Source organism: Helianthus annuus, chromosome 9, assembly GCF_002127325.2.
Source record: "Helianthus annuus cultivar XRQ/B chromosome 9, HanXRQr2.0-SUNRISE, whole genome shotgun sequence".
NCBI classification, from domain to species: Eukaryota; Viridiplantae; Streptophyta; class Magnoliopsida; order Asterales; family Asteraceae; genus Helianthus; species Helianthus annuus.
The window spans coordinates 184,525,992-184,542,481 of NC_035441.2; the positions used below are offsets into that span (position 1 = coordinate 184,525,992).

The 16,490-nt window shown below is 34.0% G+C and overlaps 1 protein-coding gene across 1 annotated transcript; it reads right to left on the reverse strand.

Moving 5' to 3' along the window:
* Positions 1-10,436: 10,436 nt before the first annotated feature.
* Positions 10,437-15,573, reverse strand: LOC110880075 ((6-4)DNA photolyase). Its single transcript, XM_022128637.2, has 14 exons — positions 15,129-15,573; positions 14,948-15,019; positions 14,702-14,782; positions 14,369-14,548; positions 13,493-13,564; positions 13,316-13,402; positions 13,141-13,239; positions 12,276-12,359; positions 12,124-12,210; positions 11,949-12,020; positions 11,766-11,879; positions 11,127-11,214; positions 10,953-11,048; positions 10,437-10,862 (listed from the first exon to the last, which is right to left on the reverse strand). The coding sequence occupies exons 1-14, from the start codon at positions 15,483-15,485 to the stop codon at positions 10,687-10,689; spliced, it is 1,665 nt and encodes a 554-aa protein (XP_021984329.1). The 5' UTR covers positions 15,486-15,573; the 3' UTR covers positions 10,437-10,686.
* Positions 15,574-16,490: the final 917 nt, after the last annotated feature.

The window sequence follows — 16,490 nt, forward strand, 5'->3', positions numbered from 1 at the left end:
TTCATAAGTGTTTAAAACACTTAAATACTATAGCACATTAATATGTTCATAAAATATAAAACCCTTACAAAGTTCATAATTGATTCGATTCATAAAATAACAAAAGTAAGCGGAAGCTTGAAATTCAGTAATGTACGGTTCGTCCATTAAGCTTGATCTTCATCCGTGAGGTCCTAGCTATCACCTTTACACCAATAACAACTCATAAGTTAGTTATATGGTGCTTAGACTTGTATTTATAACCATAAACAACAAATAGGCAATCAAAATTAGTTTTGGAAGGCTCGCCGTAGGCTACGGTTTGTGTACCGTAGCTTACGCCACACAAAAACAACTTGGACAACAGCTCTGTACCGTAAGTTACCGTTGGAGACCGTAAGTTACGCTGCAGCCTAGCTGCAGATTTTCCAGCTTTGGTTCTTTTTACGAAAGCGGCCGTAACTTTCAAACCATTTATCCGTTTAACCTCACATTTCTTCCTACGTGATCGTAATTTGTTCCTCTATCATTTGGACTCAAAAACCACCATTTGGATTAACAAAATTTTCATCTTATAAACCTTTGGCTTAATATTTATTTACGAAATTATTCGACCCGTTTCAAGATTTGAGCACTAAGCTCATATCTCGCTTATTCTTTCCACACCTCCTATTCCCACACTAGGATTTTCATTTATCTTCCACCACAACTATATCTGTGATGGATTTCATATGATAAAATTCTATAAAAATTTCGCATATAAATGTATTTATACAAATACAAGTCCACTAAAACTTCGAGTTTCATAATACTTCTTAAAAGCTAAAAACTTTTCGTCATATTAACGATGAATGATTTCGTAAATGACTATATATAATGCTGAAGCTTGAACTTGATCGTGTTCGGTTCTTCGTTGAGCTTTGATTATTTAAAATCCTATCGATTATCCGGTAAATATCTTACCACTAACGGTATTTTACAGTTCTTTAATATTAACATGTTTTAATTACCAAACCCGTTTTTGGGGTATTACAAGATGTATCCCCATGGTTTGAAGATTATTTATATTTTATGTCATTCGACTTGTTGACTATCTATAATTTTTGTGATCTATGTTTTGAAGTTTTAACTTTGTGGTTGTGTGTATGACTATTTTATGGATATGTTTGTTTTATTTTGCTATGTCTTTTATTTATATATTGTTAGGTTTAAATTCGTTGTTGATTTGATGTTCGAAAGTTAGAACACAAACATAAATATAAATTAGAAAAAAAGTACTTATGTACAATTTGGTTAAATTTGGTTTCTAACCGAAACCAAACCGATTTGAATTTGGTTTAGTTTGGTTCGGTTTGCATATTTCTAATTTGGTTTGGTTTGGTTTTTTATTTGGGGTATAAAATTTTGAAAACCAAATAAACCGAACCTAATAAACCATAAACCGAACCGATGAACACTCCTACAACCTGGAGTGTAAAGAACATGATCATGCTAAAATAGAATGTTGGAACAAAAGCATGACCATGTTAAAACTCCATTGCTTTTTAGAACCTACAATGCAAAAGATTGATTTTGGGTTCATTGCGTTTTAAAAGCAAAGAACATGATCATGCTAAAATAGAAGCATAGTCATGTTGCAACAAAAGCATGACCGTGTTAAAACATAAACATTGTCATGTTAAAACTCCATTGCTTTTTAGAACCTACAGTACAAAATATTGATTTTGGGTTTCATTGCGTTTTACGACCTGGAGTGGAAAAAACATGATCATGCTAAAATAGAAGCATGGTCATATTGAAACAAAAGATGACCATGTTAAAACATAAACATGGTCATGTTAGAACTCCATTGCTTTTTAGAATTTGTAGTGCAAAATCTTGATGTTGGGTTTCATTGCGTTTTAGAACTGGAGTGTAAAAGAACATCAAAGAACATGATCATGATAAAATAGAATTGGAACAAAGACATGACCTTGTTAAAACATAAACATGGCCATGTTAAAACCCCATTGCGTTTTAGAACCTGAAGTGAAATGTTGGAACAGAGGCATGACCATGTTAAAACAAAGGCATGACCATGTTAAAACAAAGGCATGACCATGTTAAAAGAAAAACATGACCATGTGAACCCATTGCGTTTTAGACCTGGAGTGTACGTTTTAAGAATTTGAGTGCAAAGAACATGATCAGGCTAAAACATAAACATGATCATGTTAAAACATAAACATGACCATATGAACCCGATTGCATTTTAGAACCTGGGTTATAGTGTGTTATTCTATCAATTGCGTTTTACGCATCTGTGTTTTCATTTTTTTTTTCAAAAGTATAGCAATAGTGTGCTCGTTTTAAAAATAAAAAAGCTTGTTTTTAGACCATGCGTAGTCGTTACTTGAATAATGCACCCACCCTGGGGCGTTTTCTACCATGTGGCCGAGGTCTCGAATGTCTTGGAGACGACGGTTCATCTCCTCGAAATCTTCCTTCAACTCGAAATCTCGAATGTCTTGGAGCCGATTATCGTAGTTACGTTGATAAACTTCTTGGAAGGCGTGCCACTTTTTGTTGATTTTGGTCCATTTGCTAGAAATGGAATCCTTGTCACGATGTTCACCCTTACCCCACGTGCTATAAAAGAGTGCACGAATCCTATTCCAAAATTCGGGACCAGTTTGAAAGTTTGCTACAAATAGAAAAAAAAAGTTGTACGTTAAGAATAAAATAAAATCGACGTGTAGGAAAAAAAATAAAACTTACCAACATCGGGGTCCTCCGAAACATCGACCCACGACCGAACCAACGTGAATTCCTCGTCCTTCGTCCAAATAACGTAAGTATGCTTACGACGAGGTTGGTTCGGTTCCTTCTTTTTATGTGACCTTTTGCTGCGTTTCGATGTCTTTCGCTCCGGTTCGGGTTGCGTCTCCGGCACGATATTCACATCGGGTTCGGGTTGTTGTTGTGATGGTTGCGAGCCGCCGGCTTGGCCAAAGCCGAAAGTGGGTGGCATGAAAGGATTATAGCCACTCAAGTAAGCCGTGTACGATAACATGTTCGGGTCCATGTCTTGAAGGCTAAAGCTTTGTTGCGATTGAGTGGTGTTCGGGTTCCCGGGTCTTGAGGAGACACCAAATGGGGGTCGGAATGGGTTCATACTTTTATAAAATGTAAAGAAGTAGAGACAAACTTTGATTGAGGTTGAGTTTTTTTTATAAAAATGTGGATGTAAAGTGGGGTTTTTATAGTATTAAATGGGAATTAAAAAAACCATTAAAGAAAGTTACCGTTGAACGGTAAACTCGCTCCCCAAAGCACCATTTTGGCGTGTTTCAAACAACGCCAACAACCAACTTTTCGCGAAAAACGCTAGATCACGCCCTGGGGACGGCTCCGGGGCGTTTTTGGGCGTGTTTGGACAATTTTTTTTAAAAGCCCACTACGGGCGGTCTTATGGTGCAATTTTAATAAAAAATATTATCGTATGAAAAAGTTATTAACGTTTTATATACGGTGGGTAGTTGGAGAAGAAAGAAACTGTTGACTAAGATGGACTAGAATACCTTCAAACTAACTCACGCGCCTCTTTTTTTCAATCTCACCAATTTAATCTTAGTCATTAATTACTTAATAGATTGTCACGATTACCTGCTAGACTTCTTACCCAATAAACTTAATAGTATATTATGACCCTTTAATTCTATACATTGTATACTATTAATAGAACAACTAAATGAACAGTAAAACTAAATGAACAGTAACTATTTATTTTAAAGGCTTTTTTATATGTGTTGTTAATTAGTGGTTTTTTATATGTATTATTTGCTTTTTTATATATCTTATATAACTTACGTTTTTTTATCTATGTAAATCATGTGTCGGTATTTTTTTGTTATATCAAGATTTTTTCTTTATGGGTTGTTGTAACGAGTATAGGTGACGTAACAAAACAAACCAATACCGATCAAATTCCCATTGTGTTGGTATATTTTTGGTCATATCATGATTTTTTTAGTTTTTTTCTCTATTGGTTGCTATAACAAGTGTCACTACCGAAGTTAAACGAACTAATACCCACCCACGGCACAATGTGCGGATCTATACATTAACATCTAATACAACGAAGTAGTGAAAAGGATAAATGTATAATTATAATTTAAACTAATAATTTAGTTATTTTCTGAATTTAAGTAATATAATTATCAAACATTCATCATATCCTTATTATAATAAATGATTTCGAAATACACGTGTGATTACCAGAATTACTCTCTCACATTTATCTTTTACACTGTTGTAAAATAAGCTTTTGAAGACCGAGTACTATCAAAGTAATCGCCACAAGATAGGCCCAAGTACTTTTTGGGTACTTTCAGCTTCGACTTAGAAACGACTATGATCTTTTACAATAACTTTAATTTAAATATCAATTTTTTATTCATACCATCTTCCTATAATAATTCTTATAGTAATAATGATTTAAAAAATGACATATGTACCATATTATTTCTAAACAAAAAAAATTGATTTCCTTACTTTAAGTAAGTTTAAATTTTGAAATTTAATTATGTTAATGTTTTTGTCAAGAAATTAATATTTAATATAAAATTGAATTCTAACTAGCGACTATTACTTAATTAAGAAAAGAAAGAATTCTATTGGAATATTAAAATATTATCGTTACTTTTTCGGATGCTTCAAATTAAAATATTTAATAACAGTTCATTTGAGAAGAAAAATTTAATGTGAAAAAAAAAGAAAGAAAATATTTGTAAAAATACTATTTCATTTATAACTCATATCATTAATTTTTCATTCTTTAATTAATTGGTCAAGTAATCATTAATTATCCTACATATAATCTACAAAACCTACACATATCAAAATTTTTCTACATATAAGCTACACATTATATAATTTTATCCTACACAGTCGAAATTTATATCCTACACACCTCGAAATATATCCTACACAACTCGTAATTTATCCTAAACAACTAGTAATTTATTCTACACTTTAAATTAAGTTGTTTTTTTTTAATTTGGAAAAACTATATATATTTTGAAAAGAAGTTACAAATTCAATTTAATTAGTTATTAAAGGGGAAGAATACAAATTAATGATTTATGTAAGTTTACCAATATACCCTTATATTAAAATTAAATGCAAATATTAAATGAAATAAAATGAAGCATTCTTATTGGTTGAAACTTTTTTATTTTTCTTCTTATAAAAAAATTTTGCTCATTTGAACCCTCCACTATATATTCTATTTATATATTTATATTTATATATAATATTAAAGAACAGAGGATGAATAGTGTCTTACTAACATGTAAGACGTGTTTTACAAGTTTATCAATTTTTTTTTGTTTTTATTCTATTTCGTCATTAATGTAAACTTTTTCATTTACAACCCAGTAGTTTTAACTATTGTTTTTTTACTTTAATCAAATTACTTTTCTACCCCTAAATAGGATTTTTTTTTAACGAACACGTTAATACCGTTTTAGACATATATTTTTTTTATTTTCCTTTGCTATAACGAGTGTGGCAAAGGTTTTTTTAGTTTAATATTTTTTAACGAACATGTCGGTACTCTTTTGAACATAATTTTTAACTTTTTTTTTTCTTTGCTATAATGAGCGCGCCAAAACCGACCAAATTTCTATCATTTTCTTTTTCATTTACCTTAATTTTACCTTTGTTATTTACTGTGTCGTTTTATATTTTGTTATTATTTTGAAGTTCAGAGCCGAGTTACGACGCAAATAGCATAACCCATTAATATATCATTTTAATTAATTTTACAAATTTATTTATCGGTTGTCATGGTGTGCAATACGTTCTGAATTCCAACCGCGTCCCTGCGCAACGCACAAGTAACTACGACCCTAGTATAATATTAAAGAAGAGAAATTCTACAGTTCGCTTCTAAAATTATTATTATTATTATTACTACTATTATTATTGTTATTATATTTCGTATTTTAGTCTATTTTGTCATTTAAATTTTCATTTGCACCCCATTTACTTTAATTATTGTATTCTTTTTCTTTGACCAAATTAATTTAATACCCTAAACATTAATAAAGTAATTATACAACTCTTAAACCGATCGAATTTCTATCGTTTTTCTTTTTCGTTTTACCTTTATTTACCTTTGTTATTTATTGCATTGTTTTACTTTTTCTTATTTTTTTATCTTCAAAGCCAAGTTACGACAAAAATAACATAACACATTTAGATATTATTTTGTCATGGTGTACGATACGTTCTGAATTTCAACCGCGTCCCTGCACAACGCGCGAGTAACTACTACCCTGGTTATAACAAATGAGGTGATTAAATAAAGGAAACTTTCTTTAAATATCTACGTTTTATATTGGTTCTTAAAAGTGTTTACTGTTGTTTCAAGGCTAAAATTGAAACGTTAGTTTTAAATATTTTAAATCGAGTGTATGTATATATTTAAAAAATAGGGACAAGTTTAAGCAATTGATAGTTAATAAAGGCAATAAAATTACAAACAAAACAATAAAGGTCTTTTACAAAGAAATATTTAAAAATTTGTGAAATGTAATTATACTTATATTTTTTATTGTTGGACATAATAAAAATACTTTAGTTAATATAAATTTCATACACTATTATATTTTTCATTTCATTATTATGCAAGCTATGTAATACAGGAACATTCTTGATTTGCACGAAGGGATGCCCAGATTAGAGGCGAAGAAAAGGATCATTCACGCTATTACGGAATAGCATGCTAGGGTATTTGGAAACTTCGAAATGAGGTTGTCTTCTCCAGTAAAAGAATCGATATTGCAAGGCTTATGATGGATATCAAAGCATCGAGTTACCTCTGGGTGAAAAATAGAGCCGAATTATTTTCTGTAGAATTGTTAAATTGGCTTGCCTTTGATTTCGTATAAGCTTGTAAGTATTTGTATGTTTTGTTGTGTTTCTGTTTAATAAAATGGGTAGTTCAAAAAATATATATAAAAAGAATTATGTTTATTGGTTGTTGGAATTAGTAAAGATAAACTCAAAAGAATCCGATTCAGTTTAATATCAAATTACGAATTTATTAATGACATATATATGACAAATGGGAAAAAGTTATAGAATCAACTTTAGCTACATGCTAATAAATAGAACTCTAGTGATTTATTTCATATTTAACATGGTGAACTTTTTGGAAACAAAGACGATTAAATACAATTTAATGCATAAAGCTATACGAATTATACTTATTTTTTGGGAAAGTCAAACGCGTTAAGAATTGGAATATCTACTCTTTTAATATAATAAACAATAAATACACATTAAATAAATACTTTTCGACATTAATTCATATTTCTTTCCCACACAACAAGAAGAATTCGGCATATAAGTATATAACTACGTATGCCATCGTGGCCTATAAGTTCTCATCCCATAAATCAAAGAATAATACAATGTCAAGATCACCAAAAGAGCTTTGGCATGTGTAAGTTGGGTGAGCATGTTTCGTTTTAATTTTGTCATTATTTTGTGTTATTGAACCTGGGCCTCCCACAATAAGCACATACAAGGTGACCACTACACCACAAACCTGTGGGTGCAAACTTTATCCTAGTAAGAAGAGACAAAAGTTTCTTAGAGGATAATTCCTAGGTTCAATTCTAGACATGAGGATTTGTGGTGTAATATAGTTGAGAAATTTACTTCTGAAAAATACTAAACTTTGTAATAGCTCTATTTGCATCGTAAGAGCAATCATTAGTCGATCTGAGCACGCAGAGTTTCCACTCATATAGTGAAAACACATTAATTCGAGTTATGTATTTTGTGAATAATGGTTTAAATATAATTAAAGTTAATCATTTAGGATGTTCGTCTTGTCTGGTTTAAAACAACGAAAAACGCTAAAGCTTTTGGCATTTTGGTTCGTAAGATGACCGGCTAAAGTGTTATTTTGGTTTTACAAACGATCTTTTTCACTTTTGTGTTTTCAGACCGGCATTTCTTCCTTACAAACGTGACTATATAACTTGGTTTGCGGATTGTTTAAAACCGTTCTACATAAAAGAGAAAAAAAATAATAAAAGGCATGAGAGTATTAGTGCATGTGTAGTGGGGCGCCATATGTGGCTTTTTTTCATCCATAACGCCCCGCACACCGCGACGGACGGCGTTATGGGGAAAAAAGGGGGGGAGGCGCCATATATTTCACGGCGTTATGGGCTTTCCTTTTCAACCTTTGACCAATCAAAATAAAGCATGGTTTTTTTTATAATTAATTAATAAAAACAAAAATTAATAATTAGGTAATGATGGGTAGGGGCTTTATGACTACGGGCTCTAGTGATATAACGCCCCATAAAGCCTTTGTGTGACGTGGCACGACACGTGTCGTATAACGTCCCACAAGGGGCTTTATAACTACGGATGACCTTATAGAGGGACAACAATATTAGCTGACAACTACCAACCAACAAAAACGTTAACAAAAGTCATGAATACGATGCCACATGCAACTTGAATACGTGGTGGTGTGTCAATGTATGTCTTCTTGATGGAATAAATTTTGATTATCAGTTCTTTTGATGCACGTGTCATCTTGTAACTTATATGATAGTAACTTGTTTCAAATTCAACTCTAGATAACAAACTAGTGGTCCGTTAGTGATCTAAATTTGTCGTTAAAAAAAACATAACAAAGTAATAAACCTTCCCCCCTAAATCCATGTTTTACCTTAAGATTGGTTATAGGTTATTTTTTTTTCAAACATCAATTCCTCGTTTTTTTAAGATAAATTACCACAACCCGCACTCTATAGGATTTGCTAAACTTTTAGCTGTGGAGTACACGACCTAACCACTAGAACGTCCCTTGGGGACAAATTGCTTATAGACAGACAGGGTTGATTTTTATAAACTAGTTTTCATAACTTCAAAATTCCAATTACTATTTTCAGGCTATTTGACAAACTTGTTTCAATAATAAAAATATAGTTTGGTTGGATCAGTTGCATTTATGGTCACAGTTTAGTTCGTTTGTTAGAAGATAGTTGGTGTTCTAATCTAACTAGTATAAATACATACTTACAAAGCTACGTGTGATATTACAACAAGCAAATTGTTAGAAGACAGTTGGTGTTCTAACTAGTATAAATACATACTTAACTTACTTTAGTTTAGATTAGATTAGATTTGTGTGTTACCTTTGAGATGAGTGAACCTCCTTAAAAGGGCCTAAACTTAATGGTTTATGGTTATGGAGACCATGATCGCGACACTCGCACAATCTGAAAGCGACAAAAAAGATGAGAAGGAAAGAATATATGCTCCAAAATAGGGGCCAAGAAGTAAGACGGAGCGAATGAAAACAAAACACAAATCCTCGACTACTATAGAATATACTTTACCTTGTAATGTCACCGGATTCTTATTCCGTCTAGCACACAAAGGTGGAAGCTGATGCTATTACATCACCATGACCTTCTCAAGGTACCACTTCCAACTGTGCCAAATTAACATCAACGTGCCTGCCTTTTAGCACTTGGCTCATGTGCCCATCATGTACTTAATAATTTTAGATGCGGTTTTCTTTTTTTATGAGACCAAAGGTATTATTATATAACCAGTTCCACGAGAAAAGAAATGAAAAAGTGGAACTTATTTATATCAAACCTACAGGTGACCATTTCGACTGGCTTATTTATAATGTATAAAATGGTGGAAATTTATATAGAAAATTAAAGCATGTTACATAAAAAGGGCTTGCTTTATAAAATGGGTTGAGGTCACTAAAAGTGCATTTTTAAGGGCAAATGTCAAATAAGCCCAATGGACATTTGTTGGATTCATTTTTCAAGTCCTTTTCTTCTTGATGCATGGTTAAATCTTTAGGCTTGCAAAAAAATTAAGAAACGGGTCCTTTGTGTAAACTATAGGTACTTCAAAAGACTTATTCAGAGGTGTACAAAAAACCCGGACCCGGGTTTTGTAAAAACCAGGTATTGACAACCTAAACCTGGATTTTTAGACCCGCTTTATACCTAGGTTTTATGTATACCCGGGTTTTTTCAATACCCGTAACCGGGTTTAATAATACCTGTATCCGGGTTTTAGGAATGCCCGATACGAGGTTTTAGGAATGTATGTACTTTGATTATTCTAGTTCCTACTTACACTGGGTTTTAGGAAATACCATTCCAGGTTTTTTTTAATACCCGCCTAGGTTTTTTTTCATACCCGAACCCGGTAATAGGGTATTCTAATGCCCGGGTATAGAAAACTCGAATTCGAACCAGGGTACACAAGGTATGGATTTCCTAGCCATATCCGAACCCGGTCCGGGTAATGGAAATACCTGAAATTTCAAAACCCGGGTATGTACCCGAACCTGGGTTTTAAAAAAACAAATATCACCAATATAATCTTATTTTGCAAATGGTAGTCATTAATTGTAGCTTAATTTAACGCCTTCATTGTATGCAAAAACAAATACCACCAATATCTATCAAATTTCAAAACGTTTCATTAATTCATAAATCACAAGTTGCTTATCTCTATTTCTAAGTTCTAACAAACTAAGTAGTACAACAACAAACTTATAAAACACATGTAACTTGACCTCATATACTATCCAAACTTGTTAGTCATGCCAATTGGGTGAATTCTAGCCAAGATGATCGAACCAACACGACCCACGACTCATCAAATCAACTTCTGTTTGAGTCTTCTGGGCACGGTCGCTTGGCTTTGGTCTTCCACCCGAGTTCTTAAGTTTTGTAGATCTTCGTCGCTCACTATACCATTTTGTTTCTTGTTCAAGTCATATGCCTCCGCCATCTTCCTCTTGCATTCCTTGCTTGCAATTTCATGAGAAATTACTAAAACCACAATAAATAAATTATACATTAAGGTAGATTATAATTGATAAAAAAAAAGATCAATTACATGTAAGCAAATAGCATACTCACTTGGCTTTGGATAATCTTTTCCAATAATACAGTTAGCTTTTGTTTGAACGCTTAACGGAGCTGTCCATGGCTCGTAGATATACTCCTTCGGCATATCTAAAACACAAAATTATGTGTTATTTACCTATCTTATAATCGAGTGACACTAAACTAACGAGAAGATGAGAAACCAACCTTTTAGAACAGGAAGAAAGTGTCTGATGTACGCACCAGTAGGATCATATTTCTTTCCAAATGTGATCGGAGAATATATACGATGATACTGGCCAAAAAACATTAGCACGTTCAATGTTGTAGAAGGCGCTAGGTGCTAGTCGGGCGGTGAGGTACAGCCTAGGGATTAATCGGGATTAATCGGAATGGGATTTTTGTATGTATTTTTTCAAAATTTTATATATATACCCAATAATATAAAAATAATACTTCAAAATTCACATAAATACTTCAAGTTTCAGATAGTATGGTTCGATTTTGACCGATTTTGACCAATTTTGACCGCCTAGGACCGATTTTGACCGATTTTGACCGACTAATAATGTCCGATTAATCCGATTTTTGACCGCCTAGGACCGATTTTGACCGATTTTTGACCATGACCGATTAATTGACCATGACCGATTTTGACCGATTTTTGACCATGACCGATTTTGACCGCCTAGCTCAAAATTAGGCAGTAAGTGACCGCCTAGCGCCTAGGCGCCGATTAATCGGCCGCCTAGGCCGATTTCTGCAACCATGAGCACGTTGATGAAACCTGTTGTTTTTTTAATAAATGTTTGATCAAGTAAGAAGCAGAGTAAATGAGTAAATCACCTGGTAGAAAAACGCCGAGCAAGATAGCCATAACCAGTTCCCATTGTTGATCGCCCAATCTGAATCCACAAGAAGTCTCTCAAACACATCGCGCCCTTTTTCCCAGTGAATGAACTGAGAAACATTACATTGTACGTGATTACAATAATTTTAGATTCTGAGATTATTAATAAATCCACTTACGAGATCTCCACGAGTTAGAAAACAAGCAACGGAATGGCGAGCCAAATGATGAATCCAACCCCATTTTCGAAGCTACAATAACATGAATAGATCTCAGCCGGAAACTACTGGATATAAATAGACGTAGAAAGTATAAACTGATCACGGTTGAAAAGCTTGAGATACAAGAATTAACCTGGACCATGATGGCATCGATCCAAGGAAACCCTGTCCGCGAATCCCTCCACGCCGCCAGCAGTTCGTCATCGTTGTTCCAAGGTATCTACAAAAAAGTTGTTCATTTGTGTTTCGGCATTGTAGGTTAAAGCACAAGGGATTACTGATTACCTGTCTGCAAATTTTATTACCCCTCATGCGATCGAAATTAGGAGTGCCAAAACCAACAGTGTAGAAGAAATCCCTCCAAAAGAACTGTAAAAACCGGAAGCACATATTAACCCACTAAATATGTGTTTTGATCGATATTGGAGAGAAGAAGGTTTACTCAAATCAATCGATATAGGCCTGTAAACAAACTGAATGTTCATGAACTGTTCGTGATGTTCGTTTAATTAAATGAACGAATTCGTTCATTTATGTCTATTCATTTATGTTCGTATATTTGTTCGTTTATATTTTAACAAATACATGTGGAGTTGTATTTATACAAATATAAACATAAAAGAGGTTTTCTAACTACTTGTATGTATATAAGTATATAACTAATTGAGCTTTCTAGTAATAAAAATGTGATTTCCAATAGAACTTATCGTAATTAATCAATAGTTTATATAAAAAAGCTACTTTATGTCTGTTTATGTTTGGTCATTTATGTTTATTTGTATTGTTTTATATTTGTTGAATTATGTTCGTTTAAGTTTGTTTGTTTGTTTATGTTCGTGAACTGTTCGTTTAGGTTTTAAACGAACGAACATAAATGAACACCGAACATGCCTATTTTCTTAATGAACGAACACGAACACAAAAATTTATTCGATTATATGTTCATGTTCGTGTTCGGTTAAAGTTAAATGACGTTCGGTTCGTTTACAGGCCTATCGATACCCATTTCATTCGATAACTCTGTTTAAGTACATCCATCATTAACAAACTAACCCTTCTACTATTCAACAATTACAATTTAACCCTTACACTATTATTATTACCATAACAATGTGCAACATTTATATACAAATTAAAAAAGAAAACTAACCTGCCCAAGAAGGGAAACTGGCGGTGAAGTATGGTTTTTGAACTCTTTTTCAATCTCTTTGATGCACTGGTAGAAGTATCTCGAAGATAAGCAACCGAACTTCCATACAGATGCAAACAAATAGGATTAGAAGCTTATAAAGGTAATAACAAAGGCAATTATGTAAATAACCTACTTTTAAGTATGGCGATAACATTGTCGTTGAAGGCTTTATAAATGCAGAAGGATCGGTATTTGGTTTCTCGAATGTTGCAACCCATTTCTGAAAGTATATATTAATCAAGACCAAAAAGGCACACACAGAACAAACGATCTAAACGGAAAAAAAATACCAGTTGAACCAAAAAATAACCTTATCGTTAGTTGATTCTCTAAGCCTTCTCAATGCTTCAGATTCACCACCTTTAAATACAGGTGGTTCATCCTGCAACATGATTCGTCGTGTAACGAGTGAGTAGTGGTGGATATATGGCTTGTGACCAGAGTATGGACCGCTTATAAAACAAAGCAATATGTACGTGAATGTCACCCAAGTATTCAACTTTTTTTCATCAAGGCTACTATATATTGAACCCGCTTTATGTGGGGCCCAGTGGCGGACCCAGGATTATTTTTTTACTGGGGGTCCATTTTTTGTCGAAGAATTTTTCACAACCAAATATTAAAATTTTCGGGTCGGTAATCGTAGTCGGGTCAGGGCTAAGAAATAATGTAAAAGCATTTAGTGGACATGAAACCACTACTTTATTAAAAAACTAAAAAACAAATATTAAAATTTTCGGGTCGGTAATCGTAGTCGGGTCAGGGCTAAGAAATAATGTAGAAGCATTAGTGGACATGAAACCACTACTTTATTAAAAAAACTAAAAAACAAGACTTGTAAGACTTGAACCTGGGATCTATGTGTTGGAATACAAGAGGATTTACCACTACACCATATTTGCTTTTAATACTATGGGGTTCAACTAATTTATTTTGTGGGGTCCTTGATAAAATTAACATATCGGTTCTACCATTTTTAAAAAAAACATTGGGGTCCGTGGACCCCGATCCGGACCATGTGGGTCCGCCCCTGGTGGGGCCCAAGTAAGTATTAGTTTCTTGTATATCATCCGGCATTTGGTGATAATACCTAATAGATCCAACGGCATTTGGTGACATTTCAGAAAAAAAAATATTAAGAGCATTATCCCGAAGGCTAAAAATACTAAAGTAGTCACACACACACCTCTTGAATGTCGTCATAACCAAGTTGTTTAACAGTTGGAACTTCGGAGATTTCACAATTTCCAACATCACCGACAGGAGGAATCACAGAAGGAGTTGTGGAGAGCGAGGATGATAACCAATGAGGCTCGCCAGCGATTTTTGAAAACGATAGGCAATTCATTGGCGGCGTACCTCCATTCTGTTCATAAATTATAACAGAAAGTATTGAAAAGGGTAAGCTTTTAGCAATGCAATTATAAGTTGTCTATTCCAAAAAGCAATACGCGGATAATCAGTTTTATGAAGAAATCACAAACACCCCCATTAGATGCTCATGTGTCCAAACACGTACCTTTTGTATAATATCTGCAGGATTGAACAGTGTATGACTCACTGGAGAGAATATCTCTATGCCACTCTCTAAAGCATAGCTCTGTATGTAAAACAATACCTTTTAATCATTATATTCACAACTAACAAGAAAGCACATTTAAGTAAAGGTGATTAACCGAAAGTTTAACTTAAACAATTCTAGAGTTCAACGAACTCCATTTTGTAGGGCAAACTTTCGTACACAAGTTGGGGTTCGGACACGTACCTGTACTTTAGCATCTAAAGCTTGATAATACGGATCGGTATCATACTCAAAGCATAGTCTTTTTATGTCCCACTGCAAGTAAAATAATTATTTTAAAAATTAATATTACACCTAAAATACAAAAAAAGAAATATATAATAATAAAAAAATCTTAAATCAAGAAACAATTACACAATATTACCTCCTTTAAACAACGAATTAAAACCTCTCCAGGCTCTCCATGCAACACCAACAAACGTGAGCCCAACTTCTTCAAATTAGAATCCAGATCAACTAGACTCTCGAGCAAGAACCGGATCCGGTTCAACCCTGCAAGGTTCGAACCGGGGGAGAATGCAGTGGGGTCGGGCTTCATATAATGCGGGTCAATGACAAACAACGGGTAGACATGGGTGGAGTTTTTAGCAGCGTACTCCAGGGCCGGGTTGTCGTGGATCCGAAGACCCTTTCGGAACCACATTAACGAGTTCGACCCGGATGTCATATTCGGGTATGATGAGGGAGAGAAACGGGTGAAGGTTTGAGAGGAAAGTCGCATTTGAATGGGGTGAGAAATGGAGGGAGTTGTGACACGATAGCGGTTTGGATGGGTTTATTATACGATATTTAAATAATAATTTATTAGTAGGATTTAGAATTAGTTATTGAGAACAGGTTTGGAAGAACGTTACGTTGCTTACCTGAGTTCGGTCTGTTCATCTGACGTGGGACGTTTATTTCCACTAGTTTTCTAGGGCCATAAGATAAAACAAAATTCATATGTGACCAGTTTTCTTAAGGCCTTGAGGCCCATAAGATAAACAAAAATTCACCCTACTCGCTGCCGCTAGTTATTTATTGATTTCATGCGTCAAGTTATTCTACAAAGGCTTCTAATTGTAAGAAGTGTAAGAAAGATTTATAGAGTGACAAGTTTCCAATAACCTAAAACTAAACCCACTACATCACCACCAAAAACCTAAACACCCACCCCCACCCCACCCCACCACCACCCAAAAACCTAACCCCCCCACCCCCCACCCCCCACCCCCCCCCCCCGGCAAAAAAAAAAAAAAACTATACCTCATCAAAAAAACCCCCAAAAAACCTAAACACCCCCCCCCAACCCCCACCCCCCCCCAAAAACCTAAAAAAAACCTAACCCCCCCCCCCCCCCACAAACCTAAAAAAAATCTAAAAAAAACTAAACACCCACCCCCACCCAAAAACCTAAACCCCCATCCCCTCTGCTAAAAAAAAAAAAAAAATTTTTTTTTTTAGGTTGGGTGATGTGTGTGTGTGGGGGGGGGGGGGGGTTAGGTTTTTGGTGGTGGTGGATGTTTAAGGTTTTTTTTTTTTTTTTTGTAGTGAGGTTTTTTTGTGTAATGAGTTTTTTTAGGTTATTGGACACTTGTCACTCTATAAATCCTTCTTACACTTCTTACAATTAGGATCCTTTGTATTTGATCCTAATCCTTGATTTCATACCCTATGATTTTGAAACCGATTCCAACTTAGTTATACTCGATTCGTATACATCAAAACTTAAAAAAACACCGTGGAA

Excerpts from the sequence above, each read along its gene's own strand:
- LOC110880075 (XM_022128637.2), bottom strand. The coding sequence starts at position 15,485 with ATGCGACTTTCCTCTCAAACCTTCACCCGTTTCTCTCCCTCATCATAC. Across the intron at positions 12,360-13,140 it reads CAGTTTCCCTTCTTGGGCAG|TTCTTTTGGAGGGATTTCTT; the intron begins GTTAGTTTTCTT and ends CGGTTTTTACAG. Across the intron at positions 11,049-11,126 it reads CTTTCTTCCTGTTCTAAAAG|ATATGCCGAAGGAGTATATC; the intron begins GTTGGTTTCTCA and ends TTTGTGTTTTAG.